The sequence below is a fragment of the Amblyomma mixtum genome, chromosome 3 (genome assembly GCF_055824585.1).
Source record: "Amblyomma mixtum isolate Tamu chromosome 3, ASM5582458v1, whole genome shotgun sequence".
NCBI lineage: Eukaryota > Metazoa > Arthropoda > Arachnida > Ixodida > Ixodidae > Amblyomma > Amblyomma mixtum.
In genome coordinates, this window is record NC_143014.1 from 185,449,644 (window position 1) to 185,467,599 (window position 17,956).

Sequence of the window (17,956 nt, forward strand, 5' to 3'; positions counted from 1 at the left end):
AAGCGCTGCTACTTAAGCATTCGGCACACCGTTAACGTTATGGAAGTACGTTTACCGCCGCCGGCTGCCAACAATTAAGCGCGTAGCAGAATAAACAGCGCCGAGGTGGCGACTGCAGTTGCAGTAGCGATGCGTAGAGAGGCATACGGGTCGAGTCGCAATCGACGGGTCTGTGCGCTAGCAGAATGTCACTCAGATCATGCGCATATCCCACAGCGATTTTCGAAGTCTTTCCGTAGTCAGCTTGCACTGACACAAAGCCTCGCAAGTGGCTCGTGAGACGAACAAAACCGGCCAAACCACTCCTCGTACGGACCTCCTAAACGGCAAGCTGCAGCTCCCGTGTTTGCCATGTCACCTCCTAGCCCATCTTTTTGTCAGAATCGCGCCAACGTGATCGCCACATAGCAACTACTACAATATCGTTGGACATGAGCGCAACCAAAACTGCATACAGGGTGTTTCACTTAAGACTTCACACAAATTTAAAAAATAGGTTTTTTGAGCTAGAAGAGCGCTTTTTTCGGCATAGCATTGTCAGCGGCGTCGCATATCGAAATACAGCTAAGACGTGCTAACAGCAGGTTGGTTGACTAATATGAATAATTAACTTTTTGGCTATTACTGTTAGGCTCCATAATTATTGAGAGGCGTGTAGACCACCACAAGTAATATCCATATCAGTTCGTAGAATTTCGAAAACGCAATTATCCTCGGCGCTGCGGCCCAACAATACATGCGCTTTCGAGAAGCTTGCAGGCAAAGCAACCTCTCCGGTGCGCGTAACTCATCGAAATGGCCAGAAATTTTAAAAACTGATAGGGATATTACTTACAGTGGGCTACACGCCTCTCAATAATTAAGGAGCCTAACAGTAATAGTTAAAACTGAAGGATTCAATTTTAGTCAACCAGCCTGCTAGATGGCACGTCTTAACAATATTCTGGCGTATTACGCCGCTAACAATGTTATGCCTAAAAAAAGCGCTGTTGTAGCTGGAAAAACCTTTTTTGAAAAATTGTGTAAAGTCGTAGGTGAAACACCCTGTATACGAAATAACCACTTCCGACGCATTAATCTGCGCCCCGCATCGCTCGATTTCCGTTGATATAAGGAAACACGTAGCAGCAAGCCCCGTCGCGAGACCTCCCGAACGTTTCCGCTGACAAGAGCTCGAGCCACTGCTAACACGCGCCGGCCAAGTGCTGCGGTACAATGCGCAACAGCAGATCGGTGACGGGGCCGCCTGCTACAACCTGACACACTCTATCCACCGTGAGTAGGCGCTTTCTGACAGTGTCTCAGACGCAGCGCAGACCCGCGGGCACGAGCCGGGTTCTGGCTCCGTGAGCCCGTTCAGCCCTCCCTCTCTCGCGGTTGCGACGAGGGGCGCGCGTTCGCCCTCGGCAGTCCCTCCATTGAGGGCCGGCCTCGCGCGTGCTGCAGTCATCGCCGCGTTTCGGGCGACCTGCGCGCCGGTTGCCGGGCGCCCTTTGGACGCTGTTGCGCGGACGGAGCGGCGCGTTTCTCCGCCGCCGCGCTCGCTGCCTTGGAGCGCTTCCAGATAATTTATTATCTGCCGCCAACAATAGCCTCGGCGGGCTATTTCAGTGGACCGAAAGACTGCGCGCGGAGCATCGCTGCAGCGCGCCACGCATCCGGCTCGGCCCCCGGGGCGCCGCACTGCGTCCCGATAACAGTGCTAAGGGAGCCGCGGAGGGGCGCTCCGCCCGCGCATGCACGCGCCGCTGCGGTCGAGCGCCAGCGTCGTCGGGGGTCCGAGCACGCTCCGAGAGAGAGAGAGAAAGGGAAAGAGCGGAAACACCGCGCACGGAATTGCCGCCGCGTGTCCTCTCACGACTAATTCTGATTCTGCCTCCGACGCCAATGATGAGAAGACTCCGGAGGCAGTCATCTCGTCAGCTAAGTGCTGCGCTCCAGCATTTCGGCAAGGTGTCGAGTTACAACATGGCGAGCGATGATTGAGCGCGCTATTTCGTGACGGGGGAAAAAAAGAAAATAATTTACGCCGACGACAAAGCCGCTGTGAACGTATCTGGACTATCTTACGCCCCAGAGACCCCCTCCCCTTGCCCCTAGCTTCTTTTCTAGCCTCGACGTCGACAAAGCATCTTCATTTATCGGAACCAGGTCAGCAGCGAGCCGTGCACGCAGAGGCCCTCCTCCTCCGGCGGAAATCTCTGCAGACTTCCGTTCCGCGCGGCGCTGCTCACTGAAACGCTCTCTCGACGAGGGGAAACGGCGCAGACAGGCATGCATGCGCTGCGCTTCCCCGCTGGTGTCGCTTTTATCCATCCATCCTTCCTCCCTTTCTTTTTTTTTTTCTTTTCGCCATAGCACCCTTCCTCTCTCGCATACAGTGCTGCCGCAGCTGGGTTGGTCGCCCCGCGGTACTTTCTGAGGGAACATTATGCGGCTTCCCGAATGCTGCCGATAACATGGATTCAACATACCCGTAGCTCGACGAAAGGAGGGTTCGCTAATAATAATAATAATAATAATAATAATAATAATAATAATAATAATAATAATACACAAACAGTATTTCATCCAAGTCACAAACCCACGGCAGACTAGGGCTTCCAATGGGTTGGATTTCTGACGCAGGGAAATGGCGCAGTATCTGTCTCACATATCTCGGCGGACACCTGAACCGCGCCCTAAGGGAAGGGAGGAAGGTGGGAGTGAAAGAGAGAAAAAGGTGCCGTAGTGAGGTCTCCGGAACAATTTCGACCACCTGAGGATCTTTAACGTGCACTGACATCGCACAACACACTGGCGCCTTTTGCGTTTCGCCTCCATCGAAACGTGGCCGCCGCGGCCGGGTTCTAACCCAGGAACTCCGGCTCAGTAGCAGAGCACGCTAACCACTGAGCTACCGCGGCGGGTACAATGAAAAGTGCGCTTTCGGGCCAGGATATATTGACGCAGCTTTATAATGTGCATCAAAATTATACAACAGCGCTTTCCACTTTGACTTTTTTTTTCCCACTGCGTTTTCCCCCACTGTGCAGAGTGAGCGAAAAGCTGTACAACACCGAAGTTTGTACTGAAATTTTTAAACGCGGCACAGAACTAACTGACAACTTTCGAAGGCGAGAGAGAGAGCGCAAACCATTAATATATAAATATAGAGGATGAGCCGGCGCAGATAGTGAATGCCGGCATCTTCTTGGTCCGCGTCCCTAGTCCGGGATGCCGCAAGATCCCGCCGCCTCGCGAGCCCGGCGAGCGAGGACAGCTGGCGAGAGAAAACTATTTTTTGTTCCAGGAACGGCGCGTATGCGGTAGACAGCAGGCAAGGATCACCGTATTTAAACATCAGATGCCGTCAAGCCGAATTGTAACGATACGCAAGCGGGTAATTACAGGAGCAGGAATTCGGCCGATAGCCAACTTCTGCGCGCTCCGCGCGACCCAAAGCAGGCAGGCAGCGCTTGGGACATTGCTTAGTGAGCTGGAGATGGCTCAAGCCCGGCCAAAAACGTACTGCACGCTTTGTATCACAGCGATCGTTCGAGCGCTACGAACCAGCGTTCAACCAAGCTCTAGATTATTGCACTGCGGTCAGAGAACGATAAAAATTTGCCGGCTGCAGCCATTTATTCCACAGCTCCACTCCACGGTCAGGAAATAAACGGTCACTGATTTTATTGCAAGACAAAAATAATTACAGCGGATAGATTAGGTGATAGGCGTGACAACTGCTTTGCTGTAGCATTGCAACAACCTTTCAATGGTGCATCGCCCAATTTATCCGTCGTATTTGCTTGCGAAGTGCACTGCACTTCCGCAAGTTCAACACACACACGCACGAACGCACGCACGAACGCATTACGAAACACACAGGCCGGAAGAATTGCCGCGGGAATACTCCTGAAAAGGCTAGCACCTCCCGCACCGACCATCTCAAGTACCTGCGGAACACGTTTTAACGGCAGTAGATAAATAATAATTACCGGGCACAAGCGGCCACTGGATCGGTCACTGGATAGTTCTTTACTCGGTGTAAAGAACAATAAAGTGGCCGATCCAGCAGCCACCTCACAGACATTTATCGCTGCCTGCCATCGGTGGAGGGGGGGCAGGGCGCTCCGTCGTCGCCAAACGCGGCCCCGATTGCGCGTTCACATGCCGTGCGTGCGGCGGACGGACCTTAATTGCCCCGCTTATCTCTGCTCCACGCAGCGGGCGCCCCACCGCCGGCAGCCACGAGCGGTGACCGCAGAGGCACCGATCGCCCTCCCCGCGCACCGCTTCCGCCGCCGCACGAGCGTTTCGCCGCAGCGACCCGTTAGGTGGCGCCGCGTTCCTGTAAGTCCCCTCTGGCTATGCGGTGCGAACAAGAAACTTGTAAATTGCTGCCTGAAATAAGACTACGCAGGCTACGCGACGAAAGGGTACAGCCGCTCCCCTTCGGTTTCCTTACTTGGCGGTAAACACTAAAATGCTCCCAGTATAAACTACTGTACGTCCGCAGACGGTAACCGCAGTATGTTTAAAACTGGAGAGATAAGACGCCTATCTACCCCCCTCTTCCTAGTTGTCCACGCTTTTCACCAAGCACCACAATTGCCACCGAGTGCCCCTACGGCATTCAGCACACTTGACGTGCGTTATTAAGCAGCACAGAGTTCGGCTTAACTGTGCTCTCCTAGACGAGGGCACGACGGCCTGTACGCATTGATAGAGCACGTCCGAAATTGACACATCAACAGTATATACGCTTTATACAAAATTCAATCTGATTTAAACATGGTATGGCAGTATACATGTGATACGAGTTCAAAGGACGATCTGCCTCCAGGGCTGCGGAGGCAGCTGTAAGCTCTGAAGGAACGACAAAAAAAAAAAGCGGTAAATGGCGGAGTAAAGTTCTGGTGCGTGGGAGTAAAGTTCTGTGCGCCTACAGAAGGCAGCGCATGGGAACGACGATGCTCGCGTGTGCATACAAACAGCAGCGCAAAGTCCCGCTTCGTAGCAAACAGCAAACGATAGCCCAACAAGTTCTCACGGTCGATATATGCTAAGGATGCGCCACTTCGTGCACGGCGTTAACGATTAGGCGTATCGGGCCAAGTAGGCTACAGCGCCAGCAGCAGTGGAACGTGAATACAAGGCTGAAGCACAAACTCGATATCGCAGGGACATTAGCTATGCGCCTTTGTTCTAAATCGATAAAACGTAAATTAGCACGAAAAATGTTCGCTCACATGCGCTATGTGACCTGTATGCGCGGTAAATGAATGGTGCTGCTAAACTGTAGCGCACACAAAAAAGATGGAAAGAACGCATGTTGCCCGGTCTCTACAAAACATTCTCGGGCATTCAACAGACTGTGCACAAAAACTCAGCCAAATGCTACACAGAAAGCAGAAAGTAAACATTTTTATGTACCGAATATAACGCCGCGTCCTCTGTTCTTTACTTATTCTTTAGAAGCAGGAAACATTCACTTCTAGATATGCAGGCAGATTTTTGTTTCTTTATGCAAATGCTCGCATTCGATTCGAAAATTTCGCTAATCGCAGTCACCTATAGGTATGTGAATGACGCAGTGAAGGAATTCAGGAACACTTTTCACCACAACAGCACCAGTTATAAAATAGCCCCTGAAACGGGCATATCGCGTGAAGCGAGTCTGCAGCATTTGTACGCCGCATGTTGAACGAAGGAAGCTGTCTAAAAATGCGGGGAAAAATAGTGCAGACAATTTTACGAGAACGCGCGAAAATTCGACTGTTTTCTCTTTCCACCTCGATCTTCACGTATCTGTTGATATGTGCAAATGAAAAGAAAGAAAGAAAGAAAGAAAGAAAGAAAGAAAGAAAGAAAGAAAGAAAGAAAGAAAGAAAGAAAGAAAGAAAGAAAGAAAGAAAGAAAGAAAGAAAGAAACACCCACGACGACCGCACTCTGCAGGAAGGCTACGTACGCCTTCGCTCTCGCGTTCACGAACTACCGGCCATTTAATTTTGTCCGCTCCAGAAGTGCGCGCCGCCCGTTTTTCATGCGGCGGCGTAATTTTTTTTCCTCATGGTCCCCTGGGCAAAAGTATCCTTGAGAAAATCTTGCTTGAGCTGCGCGCGACCGCTATCATGTTTACTCTAATGCGGGCAGAAGCGCAACGCCAGGTGAACCTCAACGAATCGCGTATACGTACACGCTTTACACCGCAGGCCGTTCGCGGTGTTCACACCCCTCTCACGGGTCGGCCGCGCAAGCTTTAGTTCCCTACAGCGTACAATTATCCAACGACGTCCCTCGAGCTCATAGCGGCTCAAGAATTTTCATCGACAATCCAGTGCAACGAAACTGTATAAAGAGGCTGGTGTAATCGGGCTTCGTTCTCTGAAGCCTTCACAATATGATCCGAGTCCTGGAAGCGTTATGCTCGCGCGTCAGCGATTCAACTAGCCAGCAAAATATCCAGCGCGTATGTTAATGACCTCAGAATAATAAGTATAATAAAAGCGTTCAACTGCGGAGCCCGACCGGGGTTGCGGGTTCGATCTCAATCGCATTTTGATGGAGGCGAAATGCAAAACAAAAAAACCTATGAGCAGAGATTTTTTTTTTTTATTCGAGAAGTGTGCCATGAGGCATAAGTTGAGAAACTGGGAGTGCAATGTATGAGAAAGAAAGTTAAAAGAACGGGTAGAGACCAGTTTCGCCGAGGTAGTCGCAGAAGCTGCTGGTGAACTGATTGTTCATAGTCCACTTCACATAGTCACATTCGCGGTTCCACCGCAGGCCCACCTCCCTGAAATTTCAGTGCACTTTCAAAAACCTCAGCTGCATGATCGAAATTACTCCGCCGCCCTCCACAAAGCCGTGCCTCTGCTTAGGTGTCGCCATGGCAGGTAAAATTCCGTTACACAACAAACAACCTCAGCATACCGAGTTCGTCGGGCCTCAGGGTAACTGCGACACCATAGCCTCGCCCACGCAGTGCCACATATCCGAGCGAATAATAAAGATATTGGGCTAAACTGTTTCTTAGCCACTTCCAAAGCGCGACATGCGCCCACTATGCGAGTGTCGGGTGATTTACATAGGAACATCATTTTTCGGTGCAGCGACGACAGGTGCCAGTTTATAACGGGTCAAGCATACCATAGGGCCTAACTCCATTAAGATTTAGCGATTGCCGGAGCCAATCCAAGGTGATAAGTTCGCTGCCTGCCATGTTACGTAAGTATTACATCACGCGGCGTAATCAGCAGGTGTACGAATCTTCCCTCACTACATGTTACAGGTGAAAATAGAGCACGACGAAAACAAAAAAAGGCGATTTCCATGCGCAATTCAACAATCTGATATAATTATTCCTAGCTCGAAAGCAGCCCAACACGTGATCCATGGCTCAGAGCTTCCCTCTGCGAGCCATGTGTACAATATCAAAAAACCAAGCACATTCACGACGCCTGTCGGCAACGCAGCATCCGACCCATGGCACCAGTACAATTTGCGACGAAAGGCTGCCCAGGAGGCGCGATAAGCACCGCAAATCAGTCGTCGCGTGCCGCCAAGAGCACCAATGAACGCGCAACAACAGCCCTGCGTCAGCCGCCGGTGAAAGGAAGCAAGGGGGGCCAGAAGAGGTCAGGCGGATAGATCGTGCTAGTTTCAAAAGACTGCGGCACCACGACTAAAAAAAAAAAAAAAAGAAAATGCAGAGGATACAAGAAACAAGAAAAACCCTCGACGACGCTCCAACACTTGTGCAAGATGTCTTAAATGTAATAGAACGGAATGGAGCATTGCACTGTTAATGCACGACTCCACCGTCTGTCTGTACGCATAAAGTCTCACTTTCTCAAGAGAAGCACGGCAGTACTGCTCTTAAGAAATTGCACCTGCACTGACGCTGCGCGAACGACTGAGCGTGTGAAAGTGCTTCACTCGGGCTCCTTCGCATGTGTCCCTCCCTCTTGATATCTATAAACGCTTATTTGCATTTGCATGCCATTATGTTTAATTTTACGCCACGTTCGCAGCGTAGTTTCTTGCAAAACAAACTTTCCAAGATTTACCATTTTCGTACCATCGTCACCCCTCTCACTCTCACTACTTCCTGCACGATCTCCGTAGCTCAAAGGGCACGATAGGCCTCGGCAGTTCCACGCTCTCCACTGCCCCGACGGTTCCCCACTGATTCAGTTTGTTCTCCCTCTCAAAATTCAGGCGCAGGGCGCACGATACAACAAACAAAGAAAGCTGAAAGACGGTCGGGTTTACGACCAGCGCTTCCCACCTCAAAAAATAAAGAAAGCAGAGAATTTACAACACACCTACACTTTCGAAGGCTGCGAACTGCCGCAACCCGCGCGACAGACACACTTCAGCCCCGACACGTGCGCACAAAACATCTACCCACAACCCCGGTACCGCCCACCAATCCGATGGTGAAACCGATTCTCGCTTTCAATCTGCACCCGCTAAAGCAACCAAGACCGGAACAACTGCACAAAAATTACTCGTTCTGGCCGCGCTAACGCACACACACACAAAGAAAAGGCAAAAAGAGTGAGAAGGGACGTGGCAACGAGGTTGCTCCTTGTCGTGCGCAGCGCTGGCTGTGGACACATTCCTCGCCGCCGAGATAAAAGGGACCCCTAAAACAGTGGCGCGGCGCGAGGCACTGATAAGGGCGAGCTAACCGGGCTCCCCACATGGACAAGGCTGGCAGCCAGCCTCGGGCGGGTGGCCGACCCACAAAGGCTTTCTCCAGCAGCTGCATGGGCGTACTATGCCTGCCGACGACGGCACGCAGCAACGAGCACAGCTGGGCCGCTGTCGTCCCCCACGTACCGACCTGCGATTCCAGGCCACCGTCCCGAACGCGCGCTGGTGCAAGAGTTTGCAAAGTCGCTCGACACCAATGCCCGTGGAGACAAGCCGCTACGGAAGCAGGCGGCCGGGCGGATTCGGGGCACTGGCCTGAGCAGCGAACGCTGCTGTGCGAGCGGGAGATTCCCGCGGTGGCATACAGAGGCAGCCTTCTTTCGCCTTCCAGTCATAATTTCGAAGGGCCAATATGCAGCCTTCGTTAACACGTATAAGCCGCCCAAGCCGAGAGCGGCGGTGCCAACTGCCTGCTAGACATTCCCAGTGCAGTCGCTCTGCTGTCATCGATCAAGCTTCACATATCGAATGTCGGGGGCCTCAACTAAGCACGATAAACATGACGAAATGAACTTCCGTCCTCGCGCCCGCGAAAGGGACGCCAAACCGGACGCACTAACATAAATGTAGATAAATGTTAGTGACATCCAATCAATGCCTGCAAACCGAAACAATTGAGTGGTTAAGCGGAGAAAAGGGGGCGCTGATAACAAGCGCTATCAATTCCCAAGCGCGGACATGCGCTACCGATGCGTACACAACCCACAAGAGCAGCGCATGAGAAATTATATTAGGTGCAGCTAGAGCGTGCGAAGGTAGACGCAAGCCAGAAAATGAAAGGACAAACTGTTCAGAAGGAGTGCGGTGCATATATCGTTCAGTAAACTGTAGCAGGAAATACGAAGCGCGGGGCAATATCCCAAGGAAGTGAGAATGAACGCACAGAACTGCGACGCGCCCGCGGAGGTATACGTTTTTCTTTTGTAAATTCCGCGCCGCTGTCGCCTCGACGACACCCCGTAAAGACAGCTTTTAAACCTAAACTTACCCTTGCACTTTAAGCACTCACTCTTCAAGCAGCCTTTAAACTTGAACAAGCAAGACTGCGAGCATAAGTGTTCTGGTCTGCTGGAAGGCGAGGCGACCTCACGAAGCGTGGGAAATGGGGGCATAAGCTGATACCCACGGACCGCAGCTCGTTGTGAGGGTGCTCTGGCGACTGAAGGGCATTGCAGTGGTGCTGTGCGGCGATAAACAATAAACGCCGGCAGAGAAGTTCCCGCGAACTCCTACGAGTTCCAGAGAACCTCAGCTCAACCGAAAGCCTGTAACTGCATGCAACATTTCGCACATCTCCTTAAGGGCGCCGACTACCTTCTTACGCCAGCGATAATGAGCAACAAAGCTTCTGTAAACTGAAACATACTCGAGTGTACTCAGTGCGCTTTGGACTGCCACACAGCGCAGCATACTGATACTGAGGCAAGGACTTGACCCGCGCGTCTCGAGAACTGCGAGCCGCCGCACTCTTTTCGAAGCGGTCACCGTGGAGTGCCAGCCGTGACTGTAAAAAGCAGCCGAGAACGAGATGCCCATCGACGGAGCGATTCCTGGAATTGTGCGCCCGTCTGATTTCGCGAACAATCAGGGCGAGATAATTTGATCGACTCTAGCAGACACCTTGACATATCGAGGCGGGAGGGGGGGGGGGGGGGGTGGAGAGAGAGAAAAGAAGCGACCGGTAGCAACGCGGCAGCCGGTATAGAGTTATCACCCACTCCAGTCTCGCGCTAAAAATATTCAGCAAAAGGATTCTTCTCAAGTACACGCCGTATAAGCTGCTCGTAAAAGTTAATTACCCGTTTTCTTGCCGACATCAACGGTCTTTCCTCTCTCTAGATAGATTGCTAAAGGGCCAGCCCGGTTGGTGCTTCTATCTGATACGGCGACATCGATAAAGCGCTGAGACACCGCCGGCGCCAGCAAGTGGACGTGGCGTGTAGTTTGAAGCAGCAGCAGCGACATAATGAGCTTCAGCCGGAGAAAACGACGCGGGTCGACGCTGCCGAGTTTGCAAACTACGGCGTCCGCTAAGAGGCCTACAGTCTTATCTGCCCAAAAATTTCAAAAGAAAGAAACAAAAAGGAGGGTGGGGTGGGGGAGACCGGTTTCAACTAATGGGTGACTTTTAAACAAAGGTGGTTCAACGATCGCGCAAACAGAAAAGCTTCGGGAAGAACAAAGATAGTGGAATGGGGGGGGGGGGGGGGGGGGGGGGCTATCAGCACGCAAGTAAAGCAACTCCACCGTAGCACGCGCAGCAGCTGCGGCACTGTAATCAGCATTTTACTGAGACGCAGCAACCCAGTTGATGACGTCGCCGTATTGGAGGCACGCAGGCGAGTCGCTCTACGCATCCTCTGCAGCCAGGAAAATTTTCGAGTCACCATACTTGAGCCACGCTAAACGGCACTTACTTTGCGAGTCTAGAGGTCAGAGCGCCGTCCGACTACACGGTTAACTCACACAGTTCCCAGCGCTTCCATTCCGCACCCTTCGCCCCTTTTCCTGCACCCGCAGAAAAAGATTATAAAAATCCTTCTACGTGTCTAGCACGCATGCGGAGGTGCACATGGCACACCAATGGTTAGCGTGTTGCATGTACGCATTACGCAACTCAAAAGGGCCCGCATACATGTGCTTGTTCAACGTACACTGCAAATTTGTTCCACTGATAGATATGCGACTCGTTTATTACGATGACTTTCGGAAACGCCAGATGAAAGTAATCCGCTAATTGACGAGCTGCGAGAGCGTGGTGTAGAGTGAAAAATCTGTAACTACTATGTCACAGGAAGAAATTACAACTGTGCGCAAAGACCACCCTAATAAAGTAGACCTCGCTTACATTACTACACGCATCTAAACGCGAGCAACTCGGTGAGCTGGGATGATTAGGACGAAATCTAGCGCTTCGACAATAACATTTCATCCAGATGTTCAGTTGACTCCCTGGCTTCTGAGCTGCTCTATCTCGGAAGCATTCACCGTTTGAAATTCCGACGACTGGCAGTAGCGTTTGCCACGACGTATTTTGTTTTTTTGTTTTTTTCGAAAGGCATCTGCGATCTCTCCAGGCTTTGGTGGAGATGGCGAATACACCTCACTACTACGCAGACCATTTGTACTGCGATCATAGGCAATCACAAGCTGCTAGACCGATTGACAGCACGTTGTGCTTCGAAAACAAGCGCTCTTGGTACGTATATCGCTTCTGGGTAACAGTAAACCCCTTGGTTATGACTAGCACTCGTGGCAGTACTCGCAGTCGCATATCTCCGGTTCACGAAGGTTTAGAGGCAGTTTAGAGCAGCGAACACAAAATAAGTGCCTTTGTTCAAAACCATGAGGTATGCGGGTTTAAAAAATGAATTTATGCATGCACGTTTAATACTGGAGGCATTTCGTATTTGTTACTGTACCCTGCTTAATAATCCACATTGCAAATATTTCAGGCGCACATGTGACAAGTGCAGCGTTTAATATCTGTTATTTGTGGCAGCGCTAGTGTCACAGCGTTCATATATTACTAATGCATGCACACCGTTTCAGACAAAAGTGCGCAACATTGGTAGCGTACTTAACATTTATATGCCAACACTATTTAGAGCACTTCGCTTGTTATTTCCATGCTTGATATCGCGCATAATTATACATAGATAATCTTTATTTCAAGCATGGATACATACTTTAGGGGGAAATTGCAGTATGCAATACGCTGTACTGAGTCGCGCATCAGCGGAAATTCTGGAGCTACTCGCATTGGCACTTTTACAGACTGGCAATGGCCGATGCGAGTTCTCGTTACCAGAACTGTCAGTAACATATACACGAGAAAAATGCACCGCTTGACACATGCATGCTACTAGCAGTAAGGTCAAGTTTGGTTGCCGAATGACGCAGAATTACCTTAGAGCGGCTCACGGTACCGTACCAATTTCTGACGAGAATAGCGCACAATTACACCCGCTCTGCGTTCAGTCGAACCCGGATATAACGAATTCGAAGGGGATCGAGAAATAGTTCGACATATTAAAAATGACGATAGAAAACCTTCTGTCTAACACAGAAGCAAGAATACATTTCACCCACGCTTGACGCGTTCTTGTAGCGACGTCCCGCCGCCGTGCTGGCAGCGCATCGCTCGCTACGCGTTTGTACGCCTAACCTGCTTCGAATCGAATCTGCATCGGAAGATGGCTTGGAACCAGCCACTGCCTACCATAAGATGTTTGACCCTGTTACTGGTAAACTATAAACGCAATAATCTCTTTAAAACTAAGGTACGGTTGGTTTCAGCAACGACTTCGGCAGCGACGCATGACAGGAGAGGGCCGCCGCAAGGGCTTAGTATATGCTGGCTTCACCGCAAGACAGCGATGGGGCGTGGAAAATTAAGTCAAGAGACCGCAGGTCACCCTGAATACGGCTCACGTTCACCTCATCACGCGGTTTCACAGCGCCAGCGCTGCCAGCAGCTGTCCAAGGCTGCGCAGTCGACCCGTCTCCGCGCGTGAAAGGGTTGGTTGGTTTGGTTGGTTTATGGAGTTTAACGTCCCAAAGCGACTAAGGCTATGAGAGACGCCGTAGTGGAGGGCTCCGGAAATTTCGACCACCTGGGGTTCTTTAACGTGCACTGACATCGCACAGTACACGGGCCTCTAGAATTTCTCCTACAAAGAAATTCGACCGCCGCGGCCGGGATCGAACCCGCGTCTTTCGGGTCAGCAGCCGAGCATCATAACCACTGATCCACCGCGGCGGCTGAAAAGGGTTCGAAGAGCGCCGTTAGATGAAGCGGCACTTAAAGGGCGCAGCGCACAGTTCAAAATATCGAATGTTCCGCCGAAAATGAGTTAGAAATACGCGTACAATAGCGCTATACTATTACATGGGATTTTCAAGTGGATGCTCTGACTGTTCGATATAAACAATGATTCGATATATCCGGGTTCGATATATCCGGGCTCGACTGCACTGGATCCCGTGTGCTCTCCTAGGCGCTCCGAAGACAGTGATGTATCATTCGAGGCATTCTCCCTTTTTGAGGAAATTTCAGGAGTAAATTTGACGAAAAGGAAATTTTTGCGTCGTTGCAGAGAATTTTAAGAACAAGAATTGTCACTTTTTCTAAACTGGCGGAGTTTTCAAGCTGCTGCAGGGAAAAAAAAGGGCCTGAAATAGGAATATTTGAGCCTCATTGAGGAAATTTTCGGTTACGACATCGAAAATCGCTTCCCAAAGACCTAGAGTGCGAGTTTAAGGGTTGTCATTTTTTAGGAATTTGGAGTTTGCGAATGCAATAGGATCTCTCCTGCGAGGACATAAGTCTGCTGCAGTCAGGTATGCGGTGGCGCGGATATTTTTGACGAAAGGTGGGCTCCACTGCAAGTAAATGTTGTCGCTTACGGGTATCTTTTTCGAAAATAGGTGTAGCAACATAAAGCGTCCTCCGGTGACAAGGAGGCTACAAATGTGAGTGCTTCCCTTCTGAAACTTGGTATTCTCGATTTTCTTTTTGCTTTTATTGACTATTTTTTGCACTTCTGCATCAGCACCAACACCGTTCCTCTCTTGACAAAAAAGTTAGAAACGAAGAAAACATTTGAAAGCACCCTAGGTAAGAACGAAAGAAAAAATAAATTAAGGGAGATGAGCACAATCTCTAAATCAACCTTCGTCTGATCATTTATTGTTGTTCACAGTTAATAACACATTTGATAATTTCGTAATTAGCTCACTATAATCGGGTGCAATTTTAAGAAATCACGATAGGCTAGATGGAGGTAGCCGAAACGTAACCGGTTTGCAGCTATATTTCATTCTAACCAGGAGCAACCGAGTGCGACGGCATAATAATGCGCAAAAAAAAAAGGAACAAAAATGGCCACTATTAAGTTGTCCACGGCATGCATTTTATAAAGGATGGGATCGATGCTCCGCCACGAAAACTGTCACCAACCTGTCAGCGCCCCAGTCCAGCTATCCTATAGATACGTCTGCACAGGTAATGCTTCATGACGAGGAGTAACTGTCAAAAGAAGTCCGATATCGTACAGAATATAAGAGCTGTGCACGGTCACTGGTGCACTTGCGCTGTTCCGTTAGAATAGATGTCTCCAACTGCAAGCGCTGATTTCTCAAGTCCATTCACAGCCTGGATGCCTTGGCACATTTAGAAGGAAATGCTAAATGTTATCAGACTAGACATGGAGAAAACTGGAAGGTTGCTGTACCACGCTTGAATTCTGGTATGGAGCGATTGTGTTATTCTTTGCCATCTCTGTTAAACTACTATCAGTCACTGAATTTTGATTTATTTAGTTGTTCCACTCTTAAACTTAGAGACATGTTTGCCGATTGACTAACCTGATTTTATCTATTCTGATGTTTGTTTTACCTAGCTCAGGACTTTTTTCCTTTGTTCTGCACTGATGAAGTGTCTTGATTTGTTTATTGTTTTTTCATTATCTGGTGCTGTCTACACGCTGCCTTATATTTGGGGCTGCGGACTCGTCAAGTTGCCAAGTGGCAGCTTTTTTTCCGTAGCCCTCCATCTGTAGCACCGATGGAAATAAAGATTTGATTTGATTTGATTCATTCACGGAAGCAGCACAGAATGCACCGTTCAGGCTATGAAGATAGCCCAAACGCCCAAAGTATTTTATTTGTTAAGAGGGTTTCAAATTTGGCTAGTTGGTAGTTAACATGGTCAAACATAATTGCGCTTTTGAAAAGACGGAACGAAACAGGGACGACACGAGAGTTTGTGTCGTTTGTTTGTGAAGACGAGTTTGCGCACGAGAGTTTGTGTCGTCCCTGTTTTGTTCCGTCTTTTCAAAAGCGCAATTATGTTTGACCATTTTATTTGTGTCATGTTTACTGCATAGTCATGAGGGCCGCTGAGTAACCAAGCCGACGAACCACCCCTATCAAGCACCGCGTCAGTTTCCGGCTAACGTAGACAGCTTGCAGCAAATATACGCACGACGCATCACCGCAAGACTAAACGATAACGTTGCTTAAAAAAGGAAAAATGAACCAGTCGACAGCTAAAGAGGAAGCGATAAAAGTAAAAGCGCGAGTCCGCGGACGAGAATCGCACGGTCGGCAGGTTATGATAATCAGCACGGAGACCGCGCTCGCCGCGAGTCCTCCGCATTCCTTTTCGTGCCTGCGCCCGGAGCTAGCCGAGAGAGCGGGTAAACAGGCAGCTGGAAAGCGGCCGCCGCTCACCGCTCCTCCCGACACCGCTAACCGCCGCCGCCAACTTAGCGATCCGGTGTCCTTGGCTCCGGGTGGGCGATATGAGCATGTGCCGCTGCAGCCAGTTGTGCCGACCGCTGCGGCTGCCCGGCGGAAAATTAGCATAAACCGTCAGCGTGCCGAGATTTGGGTCGGTACAAAGCACCCGGAATAGGAAACTAACAAAACAAACAAAACGCCAGCGCTCCTTCGGGTCGAAAACACCGGCCCACAACTTCAAGATTGGCCCGCGCCGAAAGCTATTGCTATTCCCTTCACGCGTGGTACTACAGCTCACATGGTTGCGGATGAGTCCAGACCTGAGCGACAGTTCAATTACATTTCTGTCTCCTGAAGGGTGCAGACATTTACTTTGGTTCGTTTTCCAGCTGAAAGTACGTTCTCCTTCCAAGATGCACCTGCTTGACATAAAACGGTGACTTGCCACAAAATATCGTTTTCACATTGCACGGTTGACACTGCATCGCGAGCGGCTGCGGTGCGACACAAAACGCTTTTCCGTGAAATCGGTTACGAGAAGCTGGAGCTGAGACCCATCGCGCGATGCAGGGAAGCACTGCAGGAAGCGGCGAGATCGCTAGATTCAGCGGAGCACGCGCGAATCGCGTGCTCCACGAACCGCCAGCAGAGATCGGGGTGCGAGGCAGCTCCCCGAGCTCTGTTCGGCTCGCAGGAGCGCGCGGAGCGCAAAAGGTGCACCGACCTGTCGGACTTGGGGTATTCCTGGAACTTGGTCTGTATGAGGTCCTGGATGCTGCGGAGCGACTGCGGCTCGGCCGAGATGCCCTGGGCGCGCTCCTTGCGCCGGCCCGAGCGGCTGTAGCGAGCGTTGTACGGGATGAGCACCGACTGAAACTTGTCCAGTTGGCTGCGCAGCTGCAGGATCTCTTCGTCGCGCAGCGTGATGACCTGCCGCAGGTCGTGGATAATCCGCTCCTGCTTGAGCACGGCATCGCGCAGCTCCTCCAGCGTGCCCATGCTCAGCAGAGCGGCCGGGCACGAGGACGGCGGCGGGCTCTCGTCGCACTCCAGCTTGCGATCGGCGGCCGAGGACGACAAACAGATCACCACCGAACGGCGCGGCCGCGAAGGAAACATACGCACACCCGGTCCAGTCGCGGCTCACTCAGTCGACGACGAGGCTCATGCCGGCCTTCTGCGCACGAGGTTTGTGCCCTTCCGCAGGGTGCGCTTTTCGGACGCGCGACGCACTTGTTGCCGATCTCGCCGATCGGGCCACGCACCAGACGCCCCTGCGAGCGGCCGCCGCACACGCGTTCAAGAGGCCTCGTTATCGCGGTTCCGCGGCGCCGCTGGCGCCGCCCTGTGCACGGCTTCGCAAGCTGCTGTGAAGGACGGCAGGTTTAACGTCCCCGCCGGGCTGGTTGCTGCCGGCGCGCCAGCGGCTGCCGCTTCGTAAATGCGCGCGGAATGCCCTTTTCCTCTTCTCCACATTCATTCGTGCAAGCGAAACTGCGTCAAGTTGGTGCTGTCTGGGCTGCGTCACTTCAAGTTGCAGTCGCTGGGGGTCAAGTGCGGAGACGTGGGGATGGAAGTTTTATTAGTCCGGTTTATGTCGCACTCATGATGTAAAGCCGGTTGTGACGGTGGAGTAGCTTGGTTGCTTCTCAAGAAAGAAGATGATGAAAAGATAGCTAAAAACAAAGATAGCCTGCTCAAAGGAACAACAAATAGCTCTCATGCCATACGAACGCTCTCGCCGAACGATCCAATGAAAAGAACTCTGCGTTCATCGAAAAACTGGGATTTATCGATCAGGCAGATTCCAATATGCTGCACCGTCACAAGTTAACAAGGCGGATACACCATGCAGACCGCACTACTGCAGTCCCCTCTTTGGACACGAGGAGTGCCCACCTATAAATTTAACCTAATGGTTTGGTTTGGTTTACTGGAGTTTAACGTCCCAAAGCGACTTAGGCTATGAGAGACGCCGTAGTGAAGGGCTCCGGAAATTTCGAC

At 50.9% G+C, this 17,956-nt stretch overlaps 1 protein-coding gene across 1 annotated transcript in view; it reads right to left on the minus strand.

Moving 5' to 3' along the window:
- The window catches only part of for (cGMP-dependent protein kinase for), a 148,598-nt gene extending 131,339 nt beyond the window's left edge, over nt 1-17,259 (minus strand). The window contains exon 1 of the mRNA XM_089582191.1: nt 16,677-17,259. Coding sequence (XP_089438317.1) covers nt 16,677-17,071 — 395 coding nt within the window. The 5' untranslated portion in view covers nt 17,072-17,259. The remainder of the gene's footprint in view (nt 1-16,676) is intronic.
- Between the last annotated feature and the right edge of the window lie 697 nt (nt 17,260-17,956).